This window comes from Triturus cristatus, chromosome 4_2 (genome assembly GCF_964204655.1).
Source record: "Triturus cristatus chromosome 4_2, aTriCri1.1, whole genome shotgun sequence".
Lineage (NCBI taxonomy): Eukaryota > Metazoa > Chordata > Amphibia > Caudata > Salamandridae > Triturus > Triturus cristatus.
In genome coordinates, this window is record NC_140586.1 from 182,992,967 (window position 1) to 183,017,311 (window position 24,345).

General features: G+C 46.7%; 1 protein-coding gene across 4 annotated transcripts in view; it reads right to left on the bottom strand.

Moving 5' to 3' along the window:
• The window catches only part of LOC146833312 (pentraxin fusion protein-like), a 213,326-nt gene that overhangs the window by 67,816 nt on the left and 121,165 nt on the right, over positions 1 to 24,345 (bottom strand). For all 4 annotated transcript variants that reach the window (XM_085601030.1, XM_085601028.1, XM_085601032.1 and 1 more), the window contains exons 12-13: positions 15,863 to 16,148; positions 5,528 to 5,736 (exon numbers count right to left, since the gene is read on the bottom strand). In XM_085601030.1, the coding sequence (XP_085457156.1) occupies positions 5,528 to 5,736; positions 15,863 to 16,148 (495 nt within the window). The remainder of the gene's footprint in view (positions 1 to 5,527; positions 5,737 to 15,862; positions 16,149 to 24,345) is intronic.

Consider the following 24,345-nt stretch of genomic DNA (forward strand, 5'->3'; position numbering starts at 1 on the left):
TTGATATTTCCCTCTTCTTTTTCTACTTTTAGTTAACTCATTGGGGCGACAGGCACTCTGCAAGTTCAGACTGGGCAGTTTTGCGCCTAGGGGGCAGGGTAGCAGGGTGGCGGGTGTTGGGAGTTGGGGGTGGGTGGGAAAAGGGTATAGGGTTAGACGTGAAGGAGATGTATGTGTGACTCACGTTAGAGTTGTTACTTCTACAAATTCTATAATTCGCATGACCAAGGCTACGGATGACGTTTATTGTTGTGATGCATACACAGTGGTATAAAAGTGCCAGGGTCCTGAGCTGGAATGTCAACGGGCTTGGAGATAAGGTTAAACGTAGTATAGTTCTCCAAAATATTAGAAAGCAAGCCCCTGATGTTGTCCTGCTCCAGGAAACGCACTTGATCTGCAGCTCATGTAAAGCACTATGTAGATCTGGGTATAAGCTGGTGGCACATGCAGGGTTCACTACAAGCTCAAGAGGTGTGGGCATAATGTTGAAAAACACCTTCCCTCTTAATGTAGACCACACTGGGACAGATCATAGGGGCTGCTATGTAGGTATCACTAGGTCCTGGGAGGGACGAACTGTAACATTAGTCTCCGTCTATGTCCCACCTGGCCTCCAGACTACCACATTCCAGGACTTGCGTACCACTCTCCTCTCATTACCTGAGGGAGTGTAATTGCTGGGAGGAGATTTCAATTCTGTGGGGTCGGGTACATTTGATCATCACCCACCACGTGAACTAGGGCCCTCACATAGATGTTTACTAGACTTCCTAGACGCCATGGGACTAGTAGACGACTGGCGCACCTATAACCCTGAAAGTATGCAACACACTTTTCACTCCGGGGCTCATGGCAGCCTATCCAGACTAGAATATATTTTGATCCCCACCCCCCAAATCTCACTCATCCACGAAATCAGGCACCTAGCTAGGGGCATTTCGGATCATTCACCACTATGGGTTCATTTACTCCTTGATCAATCTATGGTGGGTAGGATAGCCCCCATTAACCCCTGGCATCTTCGCAACCCCAAAATCCGTCAAGAACTCACTAAGATAATAGGCACATATTTTGCTGAAAACTCGGATACGGTGAACTCCGCTCAGACACTATGGGAAGCCTTTAAGACAGTGGTTAGGGGAGAGACTTTATCTTTGATATCCGGACAAAAGAAAGAAAGACATAAGGAAATCGCAAATGTGGAGGACGAGATCTATCGCTTAGAGAGAGAGATGGAAACTGCGATCACACCTGAGTCAGCTCACCTATTGCGACTTAAACAAGACGAATATAAAGCACTAGTTACAGAAAGGGCGAAAACGCTGGGGAGAGACAAACTCTGTAGGATCTATGATCTCGGGGACAAAGCTGGGAAACTAATAGCCTTGCTTGACAAACGCGAATGGTCGAGCAGGTTGGTCCCAGTCCTACACGATGCTAATAATGTTTGCTTGACTGATCCCCAAGACATAGCGGACTGGTTTGCTAGGCATTTTGACTTAATATACACCGCAGTGGCATCTTACACTGAGGATGAATCTTCTGAACTACTGCGGGATATCAAACTCCCCACTCTTTCCTTAGAAGATCAGCGCCTATTAGACAGCCCCCTGACTGTGGATGAGATAGCGCAAGCGATTAGATCACTTCATTCGGGAAAAGCTCACGGCCCGAACGGCATCCCGATAGAATTATACAAACTCAGCCCCAACAAATTGTCCTCTCATCTCAAAAGCATGTTTGAGGAAAGCAGAGAAACAGGTATGCTCCCACTTGACCAAGGTATAGCCACCATTGTAACTATACAAAAGGAAGGCAAACCCAAAACTGTCTGTGCCTCTTACAGGCCGATTTCCCTCCTTAATGCCGAACCAAAGATCCTCGCTAAAGTTCTAGCAAACCGTCTTATTTACGTAATATCGGAGTTGGTGCACCCGGATCAGTCTGGCTTCATACCACACAGGAATACTGCCTTAAACCTACGCCGTGCCCACAGTGTCCTTGGCAGAGTGGGCACAATCCTTGAGCCGGCTGTCCTTGTTTCCCTAGATGCCACTATGGCATTCGATACTATCGAATGGCCTTACCTCATTGCGGTCCTTCGAAAGCTAGGGTTCGGCCAGGAATTCATACGATGGGTCCGTCTTCTATATTCGGAACCAATGGCGCAAGTCGTGGTGATTAACAAAAAATCAGACACCTTTGTCCTCCACCGGGGCACCTGCCAAGGATACCCACTCTCTCCTCTTCTCTTTGCGTTGACGCTGGAACCGTTAGCCGCATGGATCCGCCAAGACCCAATTGTTCGTGGTATGCGCTGGTCACAAGAATGGGAAGACCACATTTCGCTGTAAGCAGACGACATACTACTCTATTTAACGGAGCCCCGAAAGTCTCTAATTGCAGTTCTTGACATCTTATCCGTGTTTGGTAAATATTCTGGCTTTAGGATTAACTGGACTAAGTCCCACCTCTATGTCCTTTGGGGAGGCCCCCTGTCTTACCCCGCAACTGCCCTATCCAGATTAGCTCCACTGGGTTCAAGTACCTGGGTATATTTCTCTCCCTGGACCCTGTACTTCGATATGAAAAAAATCTTCTCCCTCCGTTGATCCGCCTAAGGTGAGACATCGCCAGCTGGAAGTCCCTCCCCCTCTCCCTATTGGGTAAGGAGACTCTTTTCTAAATGATGTCCCTACCCTGTTTCCTTTATGTTTTACAGAATTCACTTGACCCAGTCCCCTCGAAATACTTCAAAGAAATTGAATGTCTTCAGAGAGACCTGTTATGGAACGGATCACCACGTATTGCACTGAATAAACTCACTTTAAAATGGTACGATGACGTCATCAGCCTACCTGACATAAAAAATATTACTGGGTTGCACACCTGGCAGCCATTAACCATAGTAATTATGGAGGCCTCACCAACCCGGGTTATCAGATGGATAAATGGCTCCTTCCTGGAGGAAATTATAATCGATCCCTTTATTCGACACCAACACTATCCAAACTCACGGGGCCCACTGGACACTCCGTTAAGGTATGGCACGAGGCGATTAAATCCCTGGGGTGGGAAGGTAAATTAACATTGGCTGCCCCCTTATGGGACTCTGCACAACTGGGCAATCTGTGGTCCTTCCAGGGATTTGATAAATGGCACTTGATTGGCATATCGCAAATCAAGGATCTATGGGTACAGGGTGGAGTAAAACCCTTTGCTGCCCTTCAGACTCAATACGAACTCGTTGATACCGAGCTCTTTCGATACAATCAGGTCAGTCATGCACTAAACTCCCTCTTCCCTAGAGGCACATCCCTTCCCGACTCGTCACCATTAGAGGACAGAATATTGGACGGCCATGTCCCAGACAAGACCATTTCATTAATTTACAATAAATTGATAAATCACATGGATGACCCTCTTTTAACATTAAGACAGATATGGGTGGATGATGGGATAGAAATGGACGATGAAGATTGGCAGGAAGCGGTTTCCTTTCCCCGAGTGGTTGCCATATCGGCCCGATTATGGCTAGTCCAGCTTAAAATCCTACACAGAGTATATGTGACCAGCCCTCGGATGGTATTGATGGGAAGAGCTGAAACGGAGGACTGCCGTAGGAAATGTGGCCTCACTGGCACATTCATGCATATTATGTGGGAATGTACTCTAGTCCAAAGGTACTGGAAGAAGGTACATGAAGTGATGAGCGCTGTCCTGACAGTCAATATCCACCCGGAGGCACGCAGATGCCTACTAAACATATGGGAGCCGACTGATATCAACACTTAACAAAGACAATGGGCAACTTTGGGCTTCATGCTGGCAAAGAGAAATATTGCTCAGGCTTGGGGAGCGGCAGCCCCGCCAACTCTGGAGGTATGGGAGGGTAATATGGACTGGTGTACGTTCAGAGAAAAGACAGTGTTTACTGCCCGAGGCTGCCCTAAGAAATGGGCCCGCATTTGGTGGCAATGGAACTCCCATCGTGCAGATATTTGTCCTCCCCCCACAAAGTATCGAGCTTGACGATCTACCTCTCCTTTGAAAGTTTTTTTGCTGCATATCATTTGCTACTGTATTGCCTTGCTTGTCATGCAAATATCTGTATTGTACTGATTTAAATGATGATATGCCGAAGATTGTTTAATAAAAAGTTTTATAAAAAAAACAAGATGCCATGCTTCTGCACTGCAAGTTAAGTAGGGAGTGTAAATGGCAAGGCACTTTATATATGCGATGTAAAACACCTATCACTCCAATGTTGTGCGGGGCGCAGACTGTATTCATCGCTCCTCCCACACATTTATGGTCCAGGTCTTGTATTGCTCCTGTGTGTGATGTCTCTAGAGGAGTGGTTCTTAACCTTTTGACTTCTGTGGAAACCCCACTTAATAATTACTGGAATCCAGGGACCCCACTGACACATTATTGAAATCCATGGACCCTCAACACGTCATTACTGGAAAGGCAGGGACACATGAGTAAGCAATTTCGATGATTTGAACTGCAAAACAATACGCAGAAAATACAGAAACAGGCATTCATCAAACAAATACAGCAAATGGGAAATATTTTATTTAATTCTCAAAAAAACAAAAGTTTTATGGGTAGGTTGGAGCTTTTCTGCATTCAGGTGAGGCCACTCACCATCCGTACTATATTCTGTTTGATGCACTGCTCCTATGAATCAATCAGAGTGCTTATATTTACAGCATGGTTTAACATTTTAAGTTAGCATTTTTCTGCTTTATTGATATATACTCTATTAATCTGTTAATATTATATAATGTTGTAAGCAGTCATGGACCCCCTGCGTAGGTGTCATAGACCCCCATGGGTACCCGGGCCACAGGTTAAGAACCGCTACTCGAAGAATCACTGTCTGAGATGACGGCATGACTACATTCTGCTACATTTTGCACCATTTCTATGTTGTACCTGGGGCAGGTTAAGGCACTTCCTCGACCCAGCCAGGAACTCTCCCAAGTACTTTTGTGTGTCCATAGTGCAATTTCAGTGTAGCCCTTTCCTTACCAGGTCCCTGGTGAGTGTCTGCCATTTTAGGTGAATGTAAGATAACTGGTTTTAGTGTGTAGATTATCTTGCATCAAATGTGTGAAGCCACACATTTGCAGTGCAATTAAGTACAGAATGAAATTTGTACTTTGAGTAATAAGTAGCAAAGGGAAGCAATGCAGTGCAGATCACTGGATGTAAATGGAAGTGTGGATTCTCAGGACTTAGGCCCAGTTCATCAGGTGTAGGTGGGGGCTAATCAGGAATATGCTGGACCTCTTCAGGTGTTGAGGAGAATTTCATCAAAGATTGGCCAGGCTCTTCAGGGGGAGGCCTTGGAACCTCAACAGTACTGTGCTGTGGAAGCTGGTTCAGCAAGCTTAGGCTCATCTGGTGTAGATGTGAGCTCAGCAGGTGCCAGTGTTGTCGCACCTAGTGCATGTGTAGCAAAGAGGTGTTGGTTCCCCTGGTATTGGGGTCAGCACACTAAACAAGGGCTCACCTGGTGTAATGGCCAACTCAGCTGGTGTCGGCATCGGCATCGGCTCAATCGCTGTAGGCGAAGATGTGAACGCACCAAAGATTTGCATCTCACACACGGTCAGATACTCCTTGCGTCCTGTGATCAGGATGCTAACATACTGGCCCTCCATGCCATTACAGTTGAAGGAAATTGTCTCCCCGTATCCCATTTTAAAGATGGTTCCGCAACTAGATGGAAAACAAGATGTAGAGTTAGGAGTAGTTACTAAGAGAGTGATGCCTCTCCGCGGTCTATTGAAGATAGTAACACAGGGATGGTATTCAGCAGGATGTAAGGGAAAGTGTCAAGCATAAATTACAGTGCAGGGTAATGAAAAAGACACTTGGAAGATGTGATAGGAGCCAAAATATTCACAAGCCTCAAAGATGACCATAGGTCCTCAAACAATGGAGAAAGGAACCAGTATCCAAGGCATAAAGCAGAATCCCAGAAGGTGAGATGTGGTGCAGCGATCACAAGGCTACACAGAGGCACAGGCTAAGTAAACTTACTCGCCACCTGAGTGCTTGGAGTCTGCGCTACAATCTGAGTGTCTCTTCATCCCTAAAGTGGCCATTGGATTTCTACTCACTGCAGGCTAATCTTTGACAATTTTGTTTGTGTGTAACCAATAGAGCTGTTTTCATGGACTACCTTATCTGCTATGTGTTTGTATCTTAGAGTTTGTCTATGACACAGTGTATATATAAATAGAGGGACAGACATTCCTGACTAAAGTTTGCTAGAGGGTGGACTCACCCAGCCGGCCATAGGTGACACTCCCTTGAGATGGCAGACATACCTGCAGGAATGAAGCCACTTATGATATAGTCACACACTTGAGACAGAGAATGTGCGTCAATGCAGGATTTATTCTTACGCAGTAGTACAGATGAACCACTGACCTCTGGCAGTACAACCTCTTCATAACTGTCTTCTCAGAATGTTCCAAGAGTGTTAACCTCATGACAAATAACTATTCTGGTGACATGTATGACAAGGGTAAGATTCTAAGCTTTTCCAAAACAACCCTCCAAGAGTAGGCTTACCATGCCTCTGCATTCCTTCCAACAAATATCACACAATAAATGTATGGACCTGGTCAAAGCAAGCAGGCCTACCAGCAGCACTTCTGATCCATGTCCACCACACCCCTTCAAGAAAATTCTTCTACCTACTGCCACACCAGTAAGAAGAATCATCAACAATTCCTTAACTTAGGGAATATTTGCAGAAGACCTAAAAAAAGTCATCAATACACCCTTTATTTAAAAAAACAAACATAGACCCCCAACCCTGAAAACTACTCACTAATTTACAAATGGACCTTTTCTGGGCAAAATGATTGAAAGAGTAGCATTCACACAGATGTCATAATTAATTGAAAATAATTCCATACTTTCAGACTTCCAAACAGGATTCCGTCAAGGAAGAGGCACAGAATCTGCCCTCACTGCCATCTGGGATAACCTTAAGAACATAGTTGACCGGAACGTGGTTGCTGCACCACTTCTCTTCTACCTCTCAGCCGCCTTTGATACGGTTGACCATGACACTGTAATACAAAGAATCTACGAAGCGCGCATAGGGGGTTCTGCTCTCGACCCAATCACATCCTACCTTCAAAAGAAAACAAATGTCATCCATACCCCCCCTTTCTCATCCAAACCGTACTTCACAAAAGCAGGGGTCCCTTGAGTGAGGGTTCTATCATCGAAGTCATTACTGGCACTGATCAATCAATTTCACCTCATATGCTATAACTATGCAGATGACACACAAATACTCCTTAAATTGGAAAGCGCCAAAGACATTGGAAACCCACAAATTTTCAGTTGCCTCAGAGCCGTTGATCTGTGGGTGAACTGAAGCCATCTCAAATTGAATGCTTCCAAAACGGAAATACTCACATGTGGCGATTGGAATAATTAGATCCCACTCGCCGCCTGGCCTGACAATCTGGGAGCACTGCTTAAAGACCTAAGAAAGTAAGAAACCTCAGAACTACCATGGACTCCAAGCTATCAATGAATGCCCAAGTGGACAAACTGGGAAGATCCAGCTTCCTTACTATAAAAACTCAGCATTTTGCCCCACCTGGTATTTCCACACAAGGCAAAAGCTACTATCTCTCTTGTTCTCTCTAAACTCGATTACGCCAATAGCCTCTACCACGGATCACATGTAACTATGAAAAGACTACAATAGATTCGGAACTCTGCTTCCAGACTACTTTTAAATATAAAGACACAAACCCACATTTCGCCTGCCTTGAAGGCCCTACATTGTTTACAGGTCTCCAGTAGATCCACATTCAAGCTACTTTGCATCACCCACAAAGTAATACATGGAACAGGGCCGCCTTTCATTAGGAATAAAATCACCAAATACATGCAACAATGAAATCTCCTCTCTAGATTGGCACTTCGCCTTACAATCCCACCCTATAAGAAAAAACCTATCATAGGTGGCACATCCTTCTCTGCTCAAGCTGCCAAACGAAGGAACTCACCCCCCAAATATAAGATCCACAGATACTACCTTATCTTCAGAAGACTACTCAAGAGTTGGCTATTCCCCTCGTAACAACCATACTCCAACATAAATATACGGCATATTCCTGTGTATGTAAGCAGTTATTTGGATTATAATAAATGTGTACCTAGATATGTGTATTCCTCTGTATAAATCTGTATACTAATCTTGTTTATAAATATATAGTGTTCCCATTAGTTCTGCTTAACAAATGTACATATAACTTATGGTTATATTTTTCAATGTTTAATATGTTTTGTATAGGTCACTGCACAAATAAATACATTTTTAAAATTAACTATTCATCTACAATTTCTTCACTAATTGCGGGGGAAATATATATAATTTACAAATAAAATAGCTTAAGTACACAAACACTTGAAAGTCTGAGTTTATTTAATACAACTTAAATCTAGATATATTACTTTACCTATACATACATACCTTCCATGTACTTATGTATCTTTATATATATATTACTACTCCTAAGTCAGCATCTCCAATGCACTACCCTATATCTCACCCCATACCTCTCTCAATATATCCTCTACTTCAACTCTCTGACTCATCCCAAACCTCACTCTACTACTCTCTCCAATACAGTACCATAGGTCTCGCCCTATACCTCTCTCAATATGTCCTCTACTGACTACTATGAGCTTCAAAATAACCCTTTCTAGACTCTTCCCTACTCTACTTTTACTATGACCCCAAAATAACCGTTTCTAGACTCTTTCCTCCTTCCTTCATATCATACCTCTTTTACTATTCAGATCTCCCAAGCAAGTCTTTCTAACCCCTTCCCTCTGATTCTTCCCCCCTCCCCTCTACTCATTCCAAACCTCCTCCTGCTGCTAAGATCTCCAAATAAACACTCTCTAGACCCTTCCCTCTTCTATCCCTCTACTATCCTTTTCAACCCAACTAACAGACTCACATGTCCACCGCTTAAATTAATTTCATATTTCCCTATATTAATTCACCACTAATGCTTTTTAGGTCCCAAAGTAGCGTGCTATTCGCTGATTAAGCGTTTTGATACCTCATCAGAAGTAATAAGTGCTATATAAATACAATTACAATAATGCATTAGTCAATCCATAACCTCAACCTCTCCCTGGAAGCACCCTGCCACTACACCGAACACACCATCTCTTGAGGTGTGTCTGGACTAGGTACAGAAAAGCGAAGGGATAGGCATTCCTGACTCAAAGAGTGGGCATAAGCCACAACGTGAGGAGGATAACTAGTTGAGATTAATTATTGTGAGTGAGGTTACATTGGGTGTGTCTCAGACTCTTCGCAATGTGGTGTTTTTGACTTTTCTGATTCGTGTCTAGGGTGTTAGTTCCTAAGCTTAATTCTAATCATGCCAGTGTCACCCTAACAGGTGCCTGGTCTCCTTGTGTTTGGAAAAGATCTATCCTCTTCTTTACCTGCTTCTCTTGTTTTCTTGTCTTTTTTAGTTGTGCCCTTTGGTGTTTGCCACTCTGATGTTAAATTATACCAGTGTTTCCTTTAGCCAGTGTGCTCTCGTCTGCCTAATGGATTCTGATGAATACTTCTAACTACAGATTCTTCACCTTTAGAATATCCCCAAGCACCAAACTGAATCAAGAGAACTTCAACAGCAGTGCTTCCACTCACCAACTGGTGATGTTTTGTAAGTCTCTATATTAGCTCCATACTGCCCTGGACGTGACAGAGCAGTGTGGCATATAAGTGCCATCCATGTGTGGTCTTCAGTTCCTGTCTTTCTACTCCTTCCAAAACGGCTCCTGAGCTCCACTCTCAACTTTTGTCGCTTTCCAAACATATTAGTGTGCCAGGAAACAAAGTCCCCCTTGAAAAATGATTCAAGCCTTGCCAAGACTGCAGAAAGCCAAGGTTGGTCATGGCCACACACAAGTTATGCCTTTGGTGCCTGAGCTCGAGTAATGATACAAAGTGGTACAACAAGTGTGCCCTCATACACATGAAGGTGATCCGGAACCAGCAGGCTAAGCTCTGCATCTTTGAACACAAGCACGGATCACGGTTGAAGCACATGTCTTGCTGACTCCAAGTCACAGGCATAGTCGTGGTCCCATGGCCACTCCCACAAATCATCCTCTTACCACTAGAAGTCTTTGGGTAAGTTGAAGTCCAAGTACAAACACAAAAAGAGGAAGCATGACTTGATGCCCTCCCACCATTCTACCTCGAAAGAGAAGATGTGAGTGCTTGAAGATGAACATCGCACCCCTTTGAAGTCCCCGGTTCCCGAACCAATTTCTCAGCTGGTCTCATTGTGGCGGGAGTTTTCCAGGCCATCCTTAACCAAGCCGCAGATAGCACTCTTCAAATAGGCCATGTAGCAATATTTTGGTGGGTTTCACGCTCCCACTGGAGTGCCTTCAGGCCCCATGGAGATTGCTATCAGCAGGTCCTCCCCCCAACACCATCTGTAACCGTGTGACCTGCTACCGGGCTCGTATGACTTTTCTACAATCATCCACACCAACTCCAAGATCCACGATGGTTCCCTTTGCACCGACGCCAATACCAACTCCACTGACACCAATGGAATATCGTATGAGGCCCATGTCGAACCCCAAACTGATTTCTGCTGAAGCACATCCTTTGTCACAGTACGAGATTACAAACGTGCAGCCTGTTCTTTCAGCACCTGATTCTAACCTGATGCACCTACCATGACACAAATATCAACAGAGGTTCCACGCCCTTTTGCTGGGATTCTGACTCAACATAGGAAACCAATAAGGCCCCTGAGGACACTGATGATGATGAGGAGGCAGGGGATGAGTCCAAGTAAAATGCATCATCACTATAATGATGATGCACTTTACTTGGACTTAACAAATGTCAGCGGACTAGACAACTCCCCTGAGACAGAACTTGACTCACCACATAGGCTACCCATGGAGAAGAGTGAATTGTCTGCAGTAGGTCACCTGAGGTCCTAGATCTGCAGATGCCCTCCATTGAGACAAAAAACAGCGTTCTGATAGAAATTCTCCAACCAGACAAGGATAACGTCATCTGACCCCTCCCTACCATTTTAATGATTCCCTCAATTGATGGTCTGATGGCTACATGGTCCTACTCTTGTTCTTTCTTGCCAGTCAACCAGCCAGTAGCCAAGCAACATAGACCTTCTCTCAGTGATCCCGACTTCTTAACCGAAAACACTAAGCCTTATTGTGCATTATTCCTTTAGCAGGGTAAATCCTAATTCCTTCCTGACCAATCCTCCAGATAGGAAATTCCGATGGATTGATGCATTTGGTGAAATAATGTTTTCTTCTGTAAGCTTGGCCCTTAGGTCCATATTTGCAGTTTATTTATTGGACAGGTACATGGATGCTTGGTGGAATGTGGTTAGTGAGATCTTGCTGATCATTCCAGAGGACCTTGGAGCTTCTCTGCCTCAGACGTTACATGATGAGCAGTATACAGCGAAGTATGTAATTTGTGCAAGTCTGGATACTATCAATAGTATTTACAGAGCTATTGACACCATCTTGTGCTTTAAAATCATGCATGAATGAGGTCAACTGGATCTTCTTGCGATGTGCTGGCATCCTTAATGGATATGTCTTCTATGAGTCCAGACTGTTCACAGAAAAAAGCTGACTTCTGCTAAAAAGATTTAAAGACAATTGATCCACTACACAATATAAGGAATTATTGATACCGGTGAGTCAATTTCACTCTCAGTTCAGAAAACTCTGGGGCTATTCTAGGGGGTAGGCCTAAAGGCAAAATCAGCCTTCTAAGGCAGTGGTACAGTACAGTCCTTTTGGGGCTACAGATGTGGCACCAACAGACACTGCACAGGGAAGCAGGGTCCTCTAGTTTATCCTCCCCCTGCATCGACTCCCAAGTCACTTTAGTTTGTCCTTACAAGCTCATGCCAGGCCAGTGGGAGGCAGGATTCAACATTTCCTCTCTAGGTAGGGTTCCATTTCATTAGGCATATGGGTCCTAGGAGGTTTATCTTTTACTCTTCAAGGAACACTTTGAATACGTATCGGAGAAAGGCAAGGGATGTTCACTCTTAACTCATCATCCTGAAAGAGGACAGGAGCCTCATGCCTACTATCCTTGACCATCACCTATTAAATTCCCTTCTTTAGATGAATAGATTCAAAACGCTCACACTCAAAGGAGATGGCTCAGGACCTGCCGAGGTGGCTGTCAGATGCCAGTCTGACCCACAGCAGGTTGCTCTCTCATCGCCACCCAGGGCTAGCTCATAGTTGTGACAGATGCGTCCCTGCTGGGTTGGTGGAGGTGGATAACAAAGGCCTCTGGTCTCCTGCAGAGAGCCTTCTCCACATCACCCTACTGGAGCTTCGGGTGATCTGCTTGGCCCTCAAAGCCTCATGCTGTACATTAAAGTGAGGCTGGTGCAGGTTCTCACATAAAGCACTACCGCCATTTTGTATGGCAAAAAGAGGTTGAATTGGGGACCTGTGCCATGAGGCTCTGCACCTCTGGAGGTGGCTGGAGCACCAGACCATAGGCCAGATAGTCAATCATTCGGTTTAGTGAGTCGGAAATTGCGCAGAACTGCGACTCGCAATTTGCGACTCGCTAAACTGAATGTACAACAGTGTCTCAGACACTGTTTGTGATTCCCAAAGGGGTCGCAAATTGCATGCCTCATCAATATTCATGAGGCAAGCTCAATTTGCGACCCCATTGGGAATGGCTAGCACTCACAGAGATGTTGGCCTGCCCGGGTCAGCAGACCTCCATGTCTGTGACTGCTTTTTCAGGAAAACAGTATGGGCCCGATTCACAGAACTAACTTAAGACAAAATCCTAAACTTACTACTTTTGGTATTTACAGAAGTTAGGATTTTGTCTTAAGTTTGTCTTATGACAAATTTAAGACAGACTTAAGACAAACTTAAGACAGACTTAAGACAGACTTAAGACAGACTTAAGACAGACTTAAGACAGACTTAAGACAAACTTAAGACAGACTTAAGACAGACTTATGTTAGGATTTTGTCTTAAATTGGTCTTAAGTCTGTCTTAAGTCTGTCTTAAGTCTGTCTTAAGTTTGTCTTAAGTCTGTCTTAAGTTTGTCTTAAGTTTGTCTTCTGTCTTAAGTCTTTCTTAAGTCTGTCTTAAGTTTGTCTTAAGACAAACTTAAGACAAAATCCTAACTTCTGTGAATACCAAAATAGTAAGTTTAGGATTTTGTCCTAAGCTAGTTCTGTGAATCGGCCCCTATGCATTTAAAGAAGGAAAAATTAAACTTTCCAGTTTCATTTTTAAGGGCAGGCAGTGGTCCCTAGCCCCTTCTCGTTTGCGAGTGGTTTACCACCTACTTGAAGTAGGTGGTAAACTGCATTTGTTTTGGTGTGAGACTCGCTGGGCCCTTGAACAAATTTGTGGCCTGGTGTGGTGACCTTACAGGAAAAACTTTCAAATATTCTTTTGTTTGTTCTTTCCTTAGCTCAGGAAGGACTTGCTGTGGGCACAGTGAAAGTTTTGGGGGGTGTTTCTGTGTTGTTTCTGTGTTTACTGGACCAACCATCCTTGTTTAATTCACCAGTTGTAACGTTTTCATTAGCGGTTTGACACACCTTCCTCCCAAACCTTTGGTGATGCTCCCAGAAGGACCTTAACCTGGTTTTGGAATTCCTTATGTGCACACCATCCAAGCCTATGCGCAGCAGCTCCTTAAGGCTCTTGATGCGGAAAGCTGTCTTCCATATTGCCATCACGTGAGCATGCCATTTTAGTGAGCGCCAGACACTGTCAGTACAACTGCCCTACCTCACCATGTTTCTGGACAAGTTGTTGTTTGGGACTCGGCTGGATTTTCTCCCTAAGATCCAGATGCCCTTCACAACTGACCAATCAATCACCTTGCCTGACCTCTTCTCTCCCTCTTATCCCTTGAAAGAGGATGAGGCGCTCCATCACCTTGACTCAAAGTGGGCACTGAGCTTTTACATCAAACAAATGAAGGATTTTAGGGTAGGCAATCAGCTCTTCACTATCTTCTTTTGTGTAAAGAATGGAAGGGTGGTGCATAAGAGTAGCCTGCCAAGGTGGATAGGTCTCTGTATTAAGATCTGCTACACACTGACAAAAAAGCAACTCTGAGAAGTGGAGACCTCTTTTTATCTGGGTCAAGGTTGCAACAATAGCATTGTCATGAGGGGCGTTTGTTCTTGATATCTGCCATGCTGCAATGTGGGCACTGGTAACTATGTTCATGAAGCACTATTGTTGTGACAGCCAGGTCCAATGAAAAGGTCACGTCACTAGCTTGGTCCTTCAGGACTTTGTGTTTCAAATCCACTTTCTACGCCATTTTAGGAGGTACTGATTTGGTATCTATTCTAAAGGTGAGGAGTCTGTTGTTAAAGTATCCATCAGAACAAGAAGTTACTTAACTTGAATAATGTTCTTACTTGTATATACTCTGTCTAGTTACAGATTTGTTACTTCCATCCCACCTCCCCATTCTACGGAGTGATTTCTTTCACCTCGAAAAAGGCCCTAAGTTTGAGATCGGCACACTGTCACCAACAATTGGTCTGCACTCTGCTTCTGAGGGCACAGAAAATGAAATAAAAAAGAAACAGATGTCAGCGTGCAGGGATGGCACTTGTATTTGGCTCTGCTCTGTCTCATCCGGGGCTGTACAGAGTCAGTAGAGAGCAGCATAGTGCCACCTGTCAGTTCACAGGAACACTGCTCTTGGAAGTACTCTTTATCCAGACTGGCACTTGGAGATATGGTAAAGATGAGACATCTCTGATTAGATAGGGTATCCACCAGAAAAAGTGTTATCGAAGATGAGTAACTTGTTCTCCACTGTCACCAGATGTTTTCCCTGGAGCAATAAAGTCACAGTCCTGCAAACGAGTTAGGTGACAGGTCCTTTCTTCTATAAAGATTTTCTTGGTCTTAATGTGGAGGCTGATTTCCCAGTCAGTGCCAGTGGTTGGACCTCAGTCAGTGGCTTTGAAACATGGGGGTCCTGCTAAGGAAGAGGCAAGAGGTGGCCAACATATCAAAGACTCCATTGCAGACGATGAGGCAGCAAGGCCCCATGGCAGCTATCTGCCCCTCCTTTGAGGAAGGGTGCCACTGGAGGCGAAGGGACAATGTGTCTCAAAGAAAAGCCTGGGGAGGAGCAGGGTGCTGCACCTCAAATTGCTGGAATTGAATTAGATGGCAAGACATCAGGTTCATCTACAATAGATTCTAAGACCAAAGGCAACCTTCCTCTCAAGACAGGACAGCAGCGTCTTCCAGCTCCAGGAGTAGCAGTAATGAGAGGCAGGGCCACTGCTGAGCTCTGGAATTACCAGCCACGTAAGGCAGCACGAATGTCAAGCCAGCTGAGTTCCAGTATTAGGCGGCAGACCCACTGCAGACCCAAGTGAGTACCAGCAGACCTATGCAGAAGTGGGAACGTGTACATAATGTGGGTAGAAATGATTTTAAGGAGTAGCATGTTCATATGTAGTGAAGCAAGTTTGTGAGCACCCGAAGAGGTGAGAGGGAGGTCTCATAACCTACTATCATGGCTGTCCTTTGGCAATCTGCAAGCTCCTGGGAAGCTGAAAAATATTTGGGATTCCCCACAGGTTGGCGGAGGAAGGAAAGCCTGGAACTTTAATAAAGTACAACGGAAGAGTGGGAACTGCAACGAGGGTCCCGAGACGTCCTGGAGCCCCAGTGTGATGCAGAAGAGGATATAAAGATATTAATAAACAAGAGCTCGGAGCTCCTATTCCATACCTGGGATTGTGTCGTCCGCCATCCTCCTTGGAGTTCCCGATGTGGATCTCAGCACCGTTGATCCTCTCGCGGCAGCAGTCCGCTCGATTGGTGATGGCAATAGATTGGACTCTGGCTGGTGCCTGCAGCTGTACCATTAACCAGGGGTCGGAATCCAGTCCGGTATGGGAGCAGGACCCACCCAGGTAGAAGCTGTACAAAGACCCATCAATAGCCTTATGAGACTCATCGTAGAATTTGTAGTTGCTTGACTGGGAGGCTTTGCCCCTTAGAGCCAGGTTTGAAGCTAAGAGAGAAACAGAAAATGAAGAATTGTTGCCAAAGGGTATTCAAAGGTGAGTGTATTATACAGTGAATGGGCCCATCTACCTATAATAAAAGGAGTCATGGATATTGTACATTTTCAGACTGGGCACCGCTGACTCCCCGTGTACTTGCCAGCAATGTGGAAATAGCATCACAACCCATTCAAAATAATCCCCACCAAAATGACATTTATGTTCATGAAATGTGAGGAAAGACCACGCGGCATGGCATTTACCAGATTTTGAGAAGCTTTACGTTTGAATTTGCCCAAAATGAGGTGCCGCTGCTGTGACTGGAGCATAAAAAAGAGAAGCTGCAACAAGAACAGTCCCTGGCACGTTTGCCCTTAACAAAGATGGACGCCAAGCGATGATGGCTTTCAAAATGGCAAGAATACCCCTCCTGCTTGAATGGAAAGAGACTACACACTGACCAAGGAACGTAGACCACCTCTCACAAGTGCATCAGCTACAGACCAATCATTTTCAACAATAAAGAAGTCGCCAAAAATTATCTGTGAAAGAGGTCCTTTTGTTGAAAAGAAAACGAGTTGTAATAATGAAGATGTTGAGTGCTGTATGAAGCCATCATTCTCTCCTCTCTAACGATGCTTTCAAGGTGATTATTTTCTTTGTGCCTCAATGATGAAATCGTTGGCCAGAGGTTTGATGACAGGCCTCCTACCACAGCCTCGGTTTGGATTCCTTTTTTTAGATGCATAAGAGATAGCGGCCGCCAATGTTAGGAGTGGTAGAAGTGATGGAGCATAAAAAAGAGAAGCTGCAACAAAAAGTGTCCCAGGCATGTTTGACCTTATCAAAGATGGACGCCAAGCAATAACAGCTATCAAAATGCCAAGGATACATCTCCTTTTGCTTGAATGGAAAGAGACCTCACACTGGCCAGGGAACGTCGAACACCTCTCACAAGTGAAACAGCCACAGACCAATCATTTTCAACAATCAAGAAGTCGCCAAAACTTATCTGGGTTGCCTAGTTTGAGTAAGGCCATTGTAAGAACTCAGGACAGTCTCAGTGAAAGTTGACCTGGTAGACCGAGGTCTCCCTGAATGGTTTTTAGAAAGCCTAATGGAGGAAAGTAATCTGGGTTATTCCAATTAAGATGGAGGCCTAGCCTATTCCAGGGTCCATTCCTGGGGAACTTGATTGTGAACGAGAAGTCATTTGCCCAAACTCCCCTCCCTTGGGAGCCTGATCTCTGCCAGCAATGGTTTTCAGCAAATCACCTTTGAAGCTTACTTTCTGGTCTACCTTTTATGTTTAAGTGTGTCCCTGATAATTTTATAATTCTGCCTTTATTTAAGTTAGTGTCATTTACAGTATCTGTATTATAAGCCCCTTGTGGCTCTCCTTGCTAATATAAATCTTATTCTAGAGTAAAAAAATAATGTAACTTTTTGTTAAGAGCTGTCGGTTGGTGTGCACAGCTTGGTCACCCTTTAGTGCCTTGAAGACCAACGAGCTCAGTGAGGTTGGTCGACTCGCGAGACGACATATTACGAGCCAGATTTGTCACTGGTAGACAACCATGAGCTCCATGTTATGCCAGGAGAGTCACTGAGGCAGAAAATGGTCCTGTGTTCAGCTTTCCAGAATGTGTACTGTCTTTGCACCAAGAGCGGGGTTTGGCTCTACAAACCCGTGCACAGGCTCAATAACAACCAATTTGGGTTTGTAAATCGTGCAACAAGCATCATATAAAACATAATAAAGTCACTTAAAAATTCAAATAAGTCTTTTTCTACAAAATTCAGAAGTTTTCACCTGTGCACATCAGGTTGTATCACTCCATTGAGGGACGTTTATTGAATATTTTTTAAACATGAAATTAGAAACAGTCATACCCCTTCTCCCCTAACAACGTCATCAGTGAACTAAGAAGCAAGTCACTTGTCACGTGCACCATCATTTTAGCCTAGAATCTTAATATAAATGCAGCAACGTTTTAGTATACTAAATCAAACACAAAGGACCCGATTCACAGAACTAACTTAAGACAAAATCCGAAACTTACTACTTTTGGTATTCACAGAAGTTAGGATTTTGTCTTAAGTTTGTCTTAAGACAAACTTAAGACAGACTTAAGACAGTCTTAAGACAGACTTAAGACAGTCTTAAGACAGACTTAAGACAAACTTAAGACAGACTTAAGTTAGGATTTTGTCTTAAGTCTGTCTTAAGTCTGTCTTAAGTCTGTCTTAAGTTTGTCTTAAGTCTGTCTTAAGACTGTCTTAAGTCTGTCTTAAGACTGTCTTAAGTCTGTCTTAAGTTTGTCTTAAGACAAACTTAAGACAAAATCCTAACTTCTGTGAATACCAAAAGTAGTAAGTTTAGGATTTTGTCTTAAGTTAGTTCTGTGAATCGGCCCCAAAATATGTTTTTATACAGAATACTTCCTGAACGCGAATTTTTGAACATGTTCTCATATGGAATACTGAAGAAAAAAAGGCACAATGAAATAAAATGTTTGCCAAGAGTCACGTAATTTGGTCAAGCGCGGAAGCCAAGGTTGATCCCAGGTTTCCTGGTTTCTTATTGTGTAATTCAGTGACAAGAAGGTATTTCTTTGTTTTAATTCGAAGGTAATACTTTGTCTTTCATTCTTTAAGGTCATAGTGCAGGTGGCAGGCAGAAGCCACATTAAAGATTAGCTTGTTGTGCGTAGCGTGGGTGGAAGGGTACAGGGTTGCTTGCCCTTGGCGCAAGATTCTTAGGGGCATTTTTAGGAGTGCAACATTTTAATAACGGTGGCAAATTTTAAAAGAAAAGTAGAAGGATACTTGCCTTGCCCTGGGTGCTGGCAACCCACGCTACGCAGTTGCGTTGTGGGCTTGAGGGTCCAAGAGGACCTCAAATTGAGCCAGAGCCAGGCATCTGACTCTAGCCTTCAAAGGCTTGCCTGCCTTTATCTGCTAACATCCCGCATCCGGCATGATTGCTCACCACTTGCGAGCTGACAGGAAGCACTACTCTGCATTCAACTGTTGTGGGTGGTGCTTTCTTGGGTCACTATATTGTATGCAATGTTTCACCTGCCAATAAAATTGCATCCACTACATTGACCAGCAACTCTAGGATAAGGTAAGAGTAGCTTTAGTATTAATAATTCCACTCAACTTAACCTTCCAAGGTAGGTATGGGTAGAGCTAAGAATAGCAAGCGTACTCGACTTACAATAGTGGTAAGTTGACTTAATGGACACAATATTGCTGTTGGTTGAAACTAACGAACAAGTTACTTACCTTCGGTAACGATATATCTGTAAGAAACAGTCGTTAGTTCTTGTACATAGCTTTCCGCGCCAGGAACGCAGAGCCATGCAAGAGACCGACACTGGTGGCAAAAATTCTAGGGCCCTGAAAGGGATGACCGCAACCCTAGATATCGGTTCGAAGAATGGGGAGGATGGGTGGGGCGGTGAAGAGTCTAACTAATAATGTTTCTTACAGATATATCGTTACCGAAGGTAAGTAACTTGTTCATCTGAAAGAAACACGTTAGTTAGATTCCTCACCTTAGAATAGATACCCCAGCAATACCAACCCCGGTGGAGGGTCTACGAACCATGATCACACCAGAAAGTCCTGGAAAACAGAACAGCCAAAGAAGCCGTCTCTCCGGACTTGGCTGTCCAGGAAATAGTGTTTGGCAAACGTGTGCAGCGAGGCCCACGTTGCTGCCTAACAACTGTCCTGCAAGGGGACTCCCCCGCCCAGGGCAGTGGTCGCCGCTGTGGCCCGAGTGGAATGGGCCTTCATGCCCTACAGGAGGTTCCTTTTTAGCTAAGGAATAACAGGCCTTGATACACAAAACGACCCACCGAGAGATGGTTCGCTTGTGTACCGCCCGCCCCTTCTTAGCGCCCACGTAGCCAATAAAGAATTGGTCGTCCACCCGGAACTGTTTGATGCGGTCCAGATAAAAGGACAGCGCCCGTTTTGGGTCCAGACGTAGGAGCCTCTCTTCCTCTTTCGAGGGAGGCGGAGGCGGAAAGAAGGTGGGCAGTGTAACAGACTGGCCGATGTGAAAGGCAGTTACCACCTTAGGGAGAAAGGAAGGACGAGTCCTTAGAACAACTTTGTCCGGATGGACAGAAAGGAAAGGAGGCTTAGAAGAGAGGGCCTGGAGCTCACTCACCCTTCTAGCAGAGGTGATGGCAACCAGGAAAGCAGTCTTAAGCGTCAGCAGATGAAGGGGACAATTATGAAGTGGCTCAAAGGGAGCGCACATCAGATAGGTCAATACTAGATTCAAATCCCACTGAGGCATTACGAAAGGGACAGGAGGGAACATGTTGGTAATGCCCTTCAAGAATCGAGAAACAACAGGGGATTTAAAAAGAGAAGACTGATCAGGAAGCCGTAAGAAAGCAGAAATAGCTGAAATGTATCCCTTGAGGGTGCCCAGAGCAGAGCCCTGCTGGGCCAGGGAAAGAAGAAAGAGGAGAACCTCAGAAAGAGGGGCGGAGAGGGGATCCACAGCCTTTGCTGTGCACCATGCCACAAATTTGTTCCACCTGCAGGTGTATACCAAATTTGTGGAGGGACGCCTGGCTGCCAGAATAACATTACAGACTTCAGGAGGCAAGTCAAATGGCATCAACTGCCGCCGCTCAATCTCCACGCATGGAGGTGGAGGCTGGACAGGTTCGGGTGGAGGACCGTCCCCTGCTGCTGTGACAGAAGGTCCTCCTGAAGAGGCAGTCGGATCGGGGGATCGATCGATAGACTGAGTAGCTCGGGATACCAGTATCTTCGTGCCCAATCCGGAGCCACAAGGATGACTTGGGCCCGGTCACGCCAGATCTTCTTCAGCACTCTGGCCAGAAGTGGTATAGGCGGAAAGGCGTACAACAGACGGCAACTCCACTCACGACGAAAAGCATCTCCGAGCGAGTGCCGCCTTGGAAATTCCAACGCGCAGAACTGCTGACATTGCGCTGACGCCATTCGTGATCCATCATGCACCGGCAGCGGAGTTCGTCTGGTCTGGCGTTCAGAGAGCCCGCCAGATGTTGAACCACCAGGGTGATGCCCTGATGTTCCAGCAATGTCCAGAGGCGCAGAGCCTCCTGACAAAGGGTCCACGACCCCACCCCGCCCTGTTTGTTGCAATACCACTTGGTGGTAGTGTCGTCCGTGAACACCTGCACTACACTTCCCCAGACAGAGGAAAGGAATACCTTCAGTGCAAGTCGGATCGCCCGCAGCTCCAGAAAAGGTTGATATGGAGCCGGGACTCCGCCAGAGACCAGAGGCCTCTGATCTCCGCCTCTCCCATGTGGCCCCCCATCCCTGGAGGGACGCATCCGTCACTACTACGTGCTCCGGTTGGGGTAGGGAGAGGGATCTGCCACTGACCCAATCGCGGTCCGTGAGCCACCACTGCAACTGTCTGGCAGTGCCCTCCGAGATCAAGACATGGTCAGACAGGTTGCCCCGATGCTGGGCCCACTGAAACTTCAGGTCCCACTGCAGAGCCCGCATCCGCCATCTGGCGTGATGCACCAACAGGATGCAGGAGGCCATCAGACCCAGGAGCCGCAGCACCAACCTGACCGAAACCCGGGATAGAGGCTGAAAGATTGGAATGAAAGCCTGAATATCCTGGACACGCTGTTCCGGAGGATAGACCCGGAACTGCGCCGAGTCCAGAACCGCTCCGATGAAGAGGAGCTTCTGGGGGGGACTCAGATGCGACTTCGGCACATTGATGGAGAACCCCAGCAAATGCAAGAGGTCGGCCGTAGTCTGGAGGTGGGAGACGACTGCCTGGGCGAGCCCACCTTCAACAACCAGTCGTCGCGATAGGGGAAGACTGGAACCCCTAATCTGTGCAGGTGAGCTGCGACCACCGCTATCACTTTCGTGAACACCCGAGGGGCACTGGTGAGGCCGAAGGGGAGCATGGTAAACTGAAAGTGCTCGTGGCCTACCGTGAACCGCTGGTAACGCCGGTGGGCCGGCAGGACGGGGATGTGGAAATAAGCGTCCTGCAAGTCCAATGCTACCATCCAGTCTCCAGGGTCTAGGGCAGCTAGAACCTGAGCTAAGGTGAGCATCTTGAACTTCTCCTTCTGGAGGAAGGCGTTGACGCTCCTGAGGTCCAAGATAGGGCGTAGGCCCCCTTTGCCCTTCCTGGGAACCAGAAAGTAGTGGGAGTAACAACCCCGACCTACTTCTGGGCCAGGAACGCGCTTGATGGCCCACTTGGCCAAGAGGGCCGTAACTTCCTCCTGCAGAAGTTGCAAGTGATCCCCCGACATGCGGTGGTACTGTGGAGGCATGGCTGGAGGGGTCGCCTCGAAGGGGAGGGAGTAGCCCCTTTGGACGATTTGCAGCACCTACCTGTCCGATGTGATGGTACGCCAGTGGAGCAGGTGATGGCGAACTCTGTCGCCCACTGGCGAGGAATGGGCCTGAAAGCACGGACTAGGAGGGCTTTGAGGCAGATGCTGCCGGGGTAGATGTGGATGGACCGGCTCGTTGTCCCCCTGCTCCACCTCGGCGGAATCCACTTCCGCGACCGTGTTGAGGCTGGTTATGCGGCCTGTGGCTAGACGGACGTGAGGGGGCGCCCCTTCCTTGGCCACAAAAGGGCCGAAAAGCGGAAGTTTGCGTGCGCGGGGCCGAGAGGCCCAAGGACTTAGCCGTAGCCCTGGAGTCCTTAAAGCGCTCCCGCGCACTGTCTGCTTTGTCGCCAAAAAGGTGACTGCCATCGAAGGGCATGTCCATGAGGGTGCTCTGGACATCCATGGAGAAACTCATGGACCTCAGCCAGGCGTGGCGACGAATCGCCACCGTGGTCGCCATTGCCCTGCCTAGCGAGTACGTTGTGTCCAGTCCACATCGGATTGCGTGCCGTGCCGCATCCCGCCCCTCGGCAAGAGCCTGGGCGAGCCGTGTCCGGGCCTCCTCCGGACACTGGGGCAGCATGTCCTCCACCGTATCCCACAGGGAGTGGGAGTAACGGTCCAAAAGGCATGCGGTGTTGATAGACAGCAACCCCGAACTGTTCCAACCTTTTGGATTCCCGATCCGGGGGAGTGGACGGGAAGGAGGTCTGGGAGGTAGAGGCCTGGATAACCAGGCTCTCGGGCGTGGGATGCAACGACAGAAAACTGGGGTCGCCCAGGGCAGGGCAGTGGCGCCGGGCCACCTTCCGGTCCACAGGAGGAGCTGTGGAGGGCTTGGACCAGGTGCCCCTCAGAACGTCAGTCAGTGCTTCATTGAACTGCAGCAGAGGCTCCGAGGAGCTTGCTGGCGGTTAAAGCACTTCAGTGAGGAGATTAGTCCTCACGGCCACAGCAGGCAGCTGGCATCCCCCAGTTCGTCTGCCCAGTCCTGAGATAAGTGGCACTGCTGTGCCAGAGAGTCCTCAGGCCCCTCCCAGTCGTCGCCGTCATCCGATTCTTGGTATACAGGTGGAATGATCGGAGCCGGGCGAAAGATGAACCTGTCACCCATCGGCATCGGATACCGTGTCGGGTGGCACCGCTCCGACGCCGGGCCCGGACCGGGGCTAAACTGGGGAACGGCGTCGACCGGGATCCAGGCCTGGATCCCGCGGGGACCTGCGGCGTCGGGACCGGAGTCGATGACTGCACCGGGGCCGGAGCCGCCGGCTCGCTAGGCCTCCTAGTTGAGCCAGCGGGGCCCGAAGGCGCGCCGGCATGCGTCGATGGCGGAGCCAGGTGTCAGGAAACTGCAAGCGTGTGGACTTTGGGGAAATTGTCTGTTTTGTGCTTCCGACATTAACACTCTTTGCAATCATGTATGTCTCCCTTACATGTCAGAAACTGTTTAAGATAATTGTTTGGCATATTCATTATGAGCAATGTTTGTTTGTTTTCTTTTTCCCAGAAAGGACTGAGGTTTCCTTTAACATTTTTTATTTCCTCTTCTGCAACACATGCTTATTTGTTTACTTTGCACGTTTTAGAAACGTTCGTTTCCACGTGTTTGCCAAGCACGCGCTGAGACGCTCCCTGATTGCTTGGAAACACGTGCGTTGCAGGGAACACCTGGTAATGTCTATAAATAGCCTGCGCGCTATTAATCTTGGCTTGACTTCGTCGTGAGATTCCGAGTGAGCCAGGAAGATGACGGTGAACTAAACGCCATCAGGAACGAGACTCCCAAGTGATTGAGGCTGCT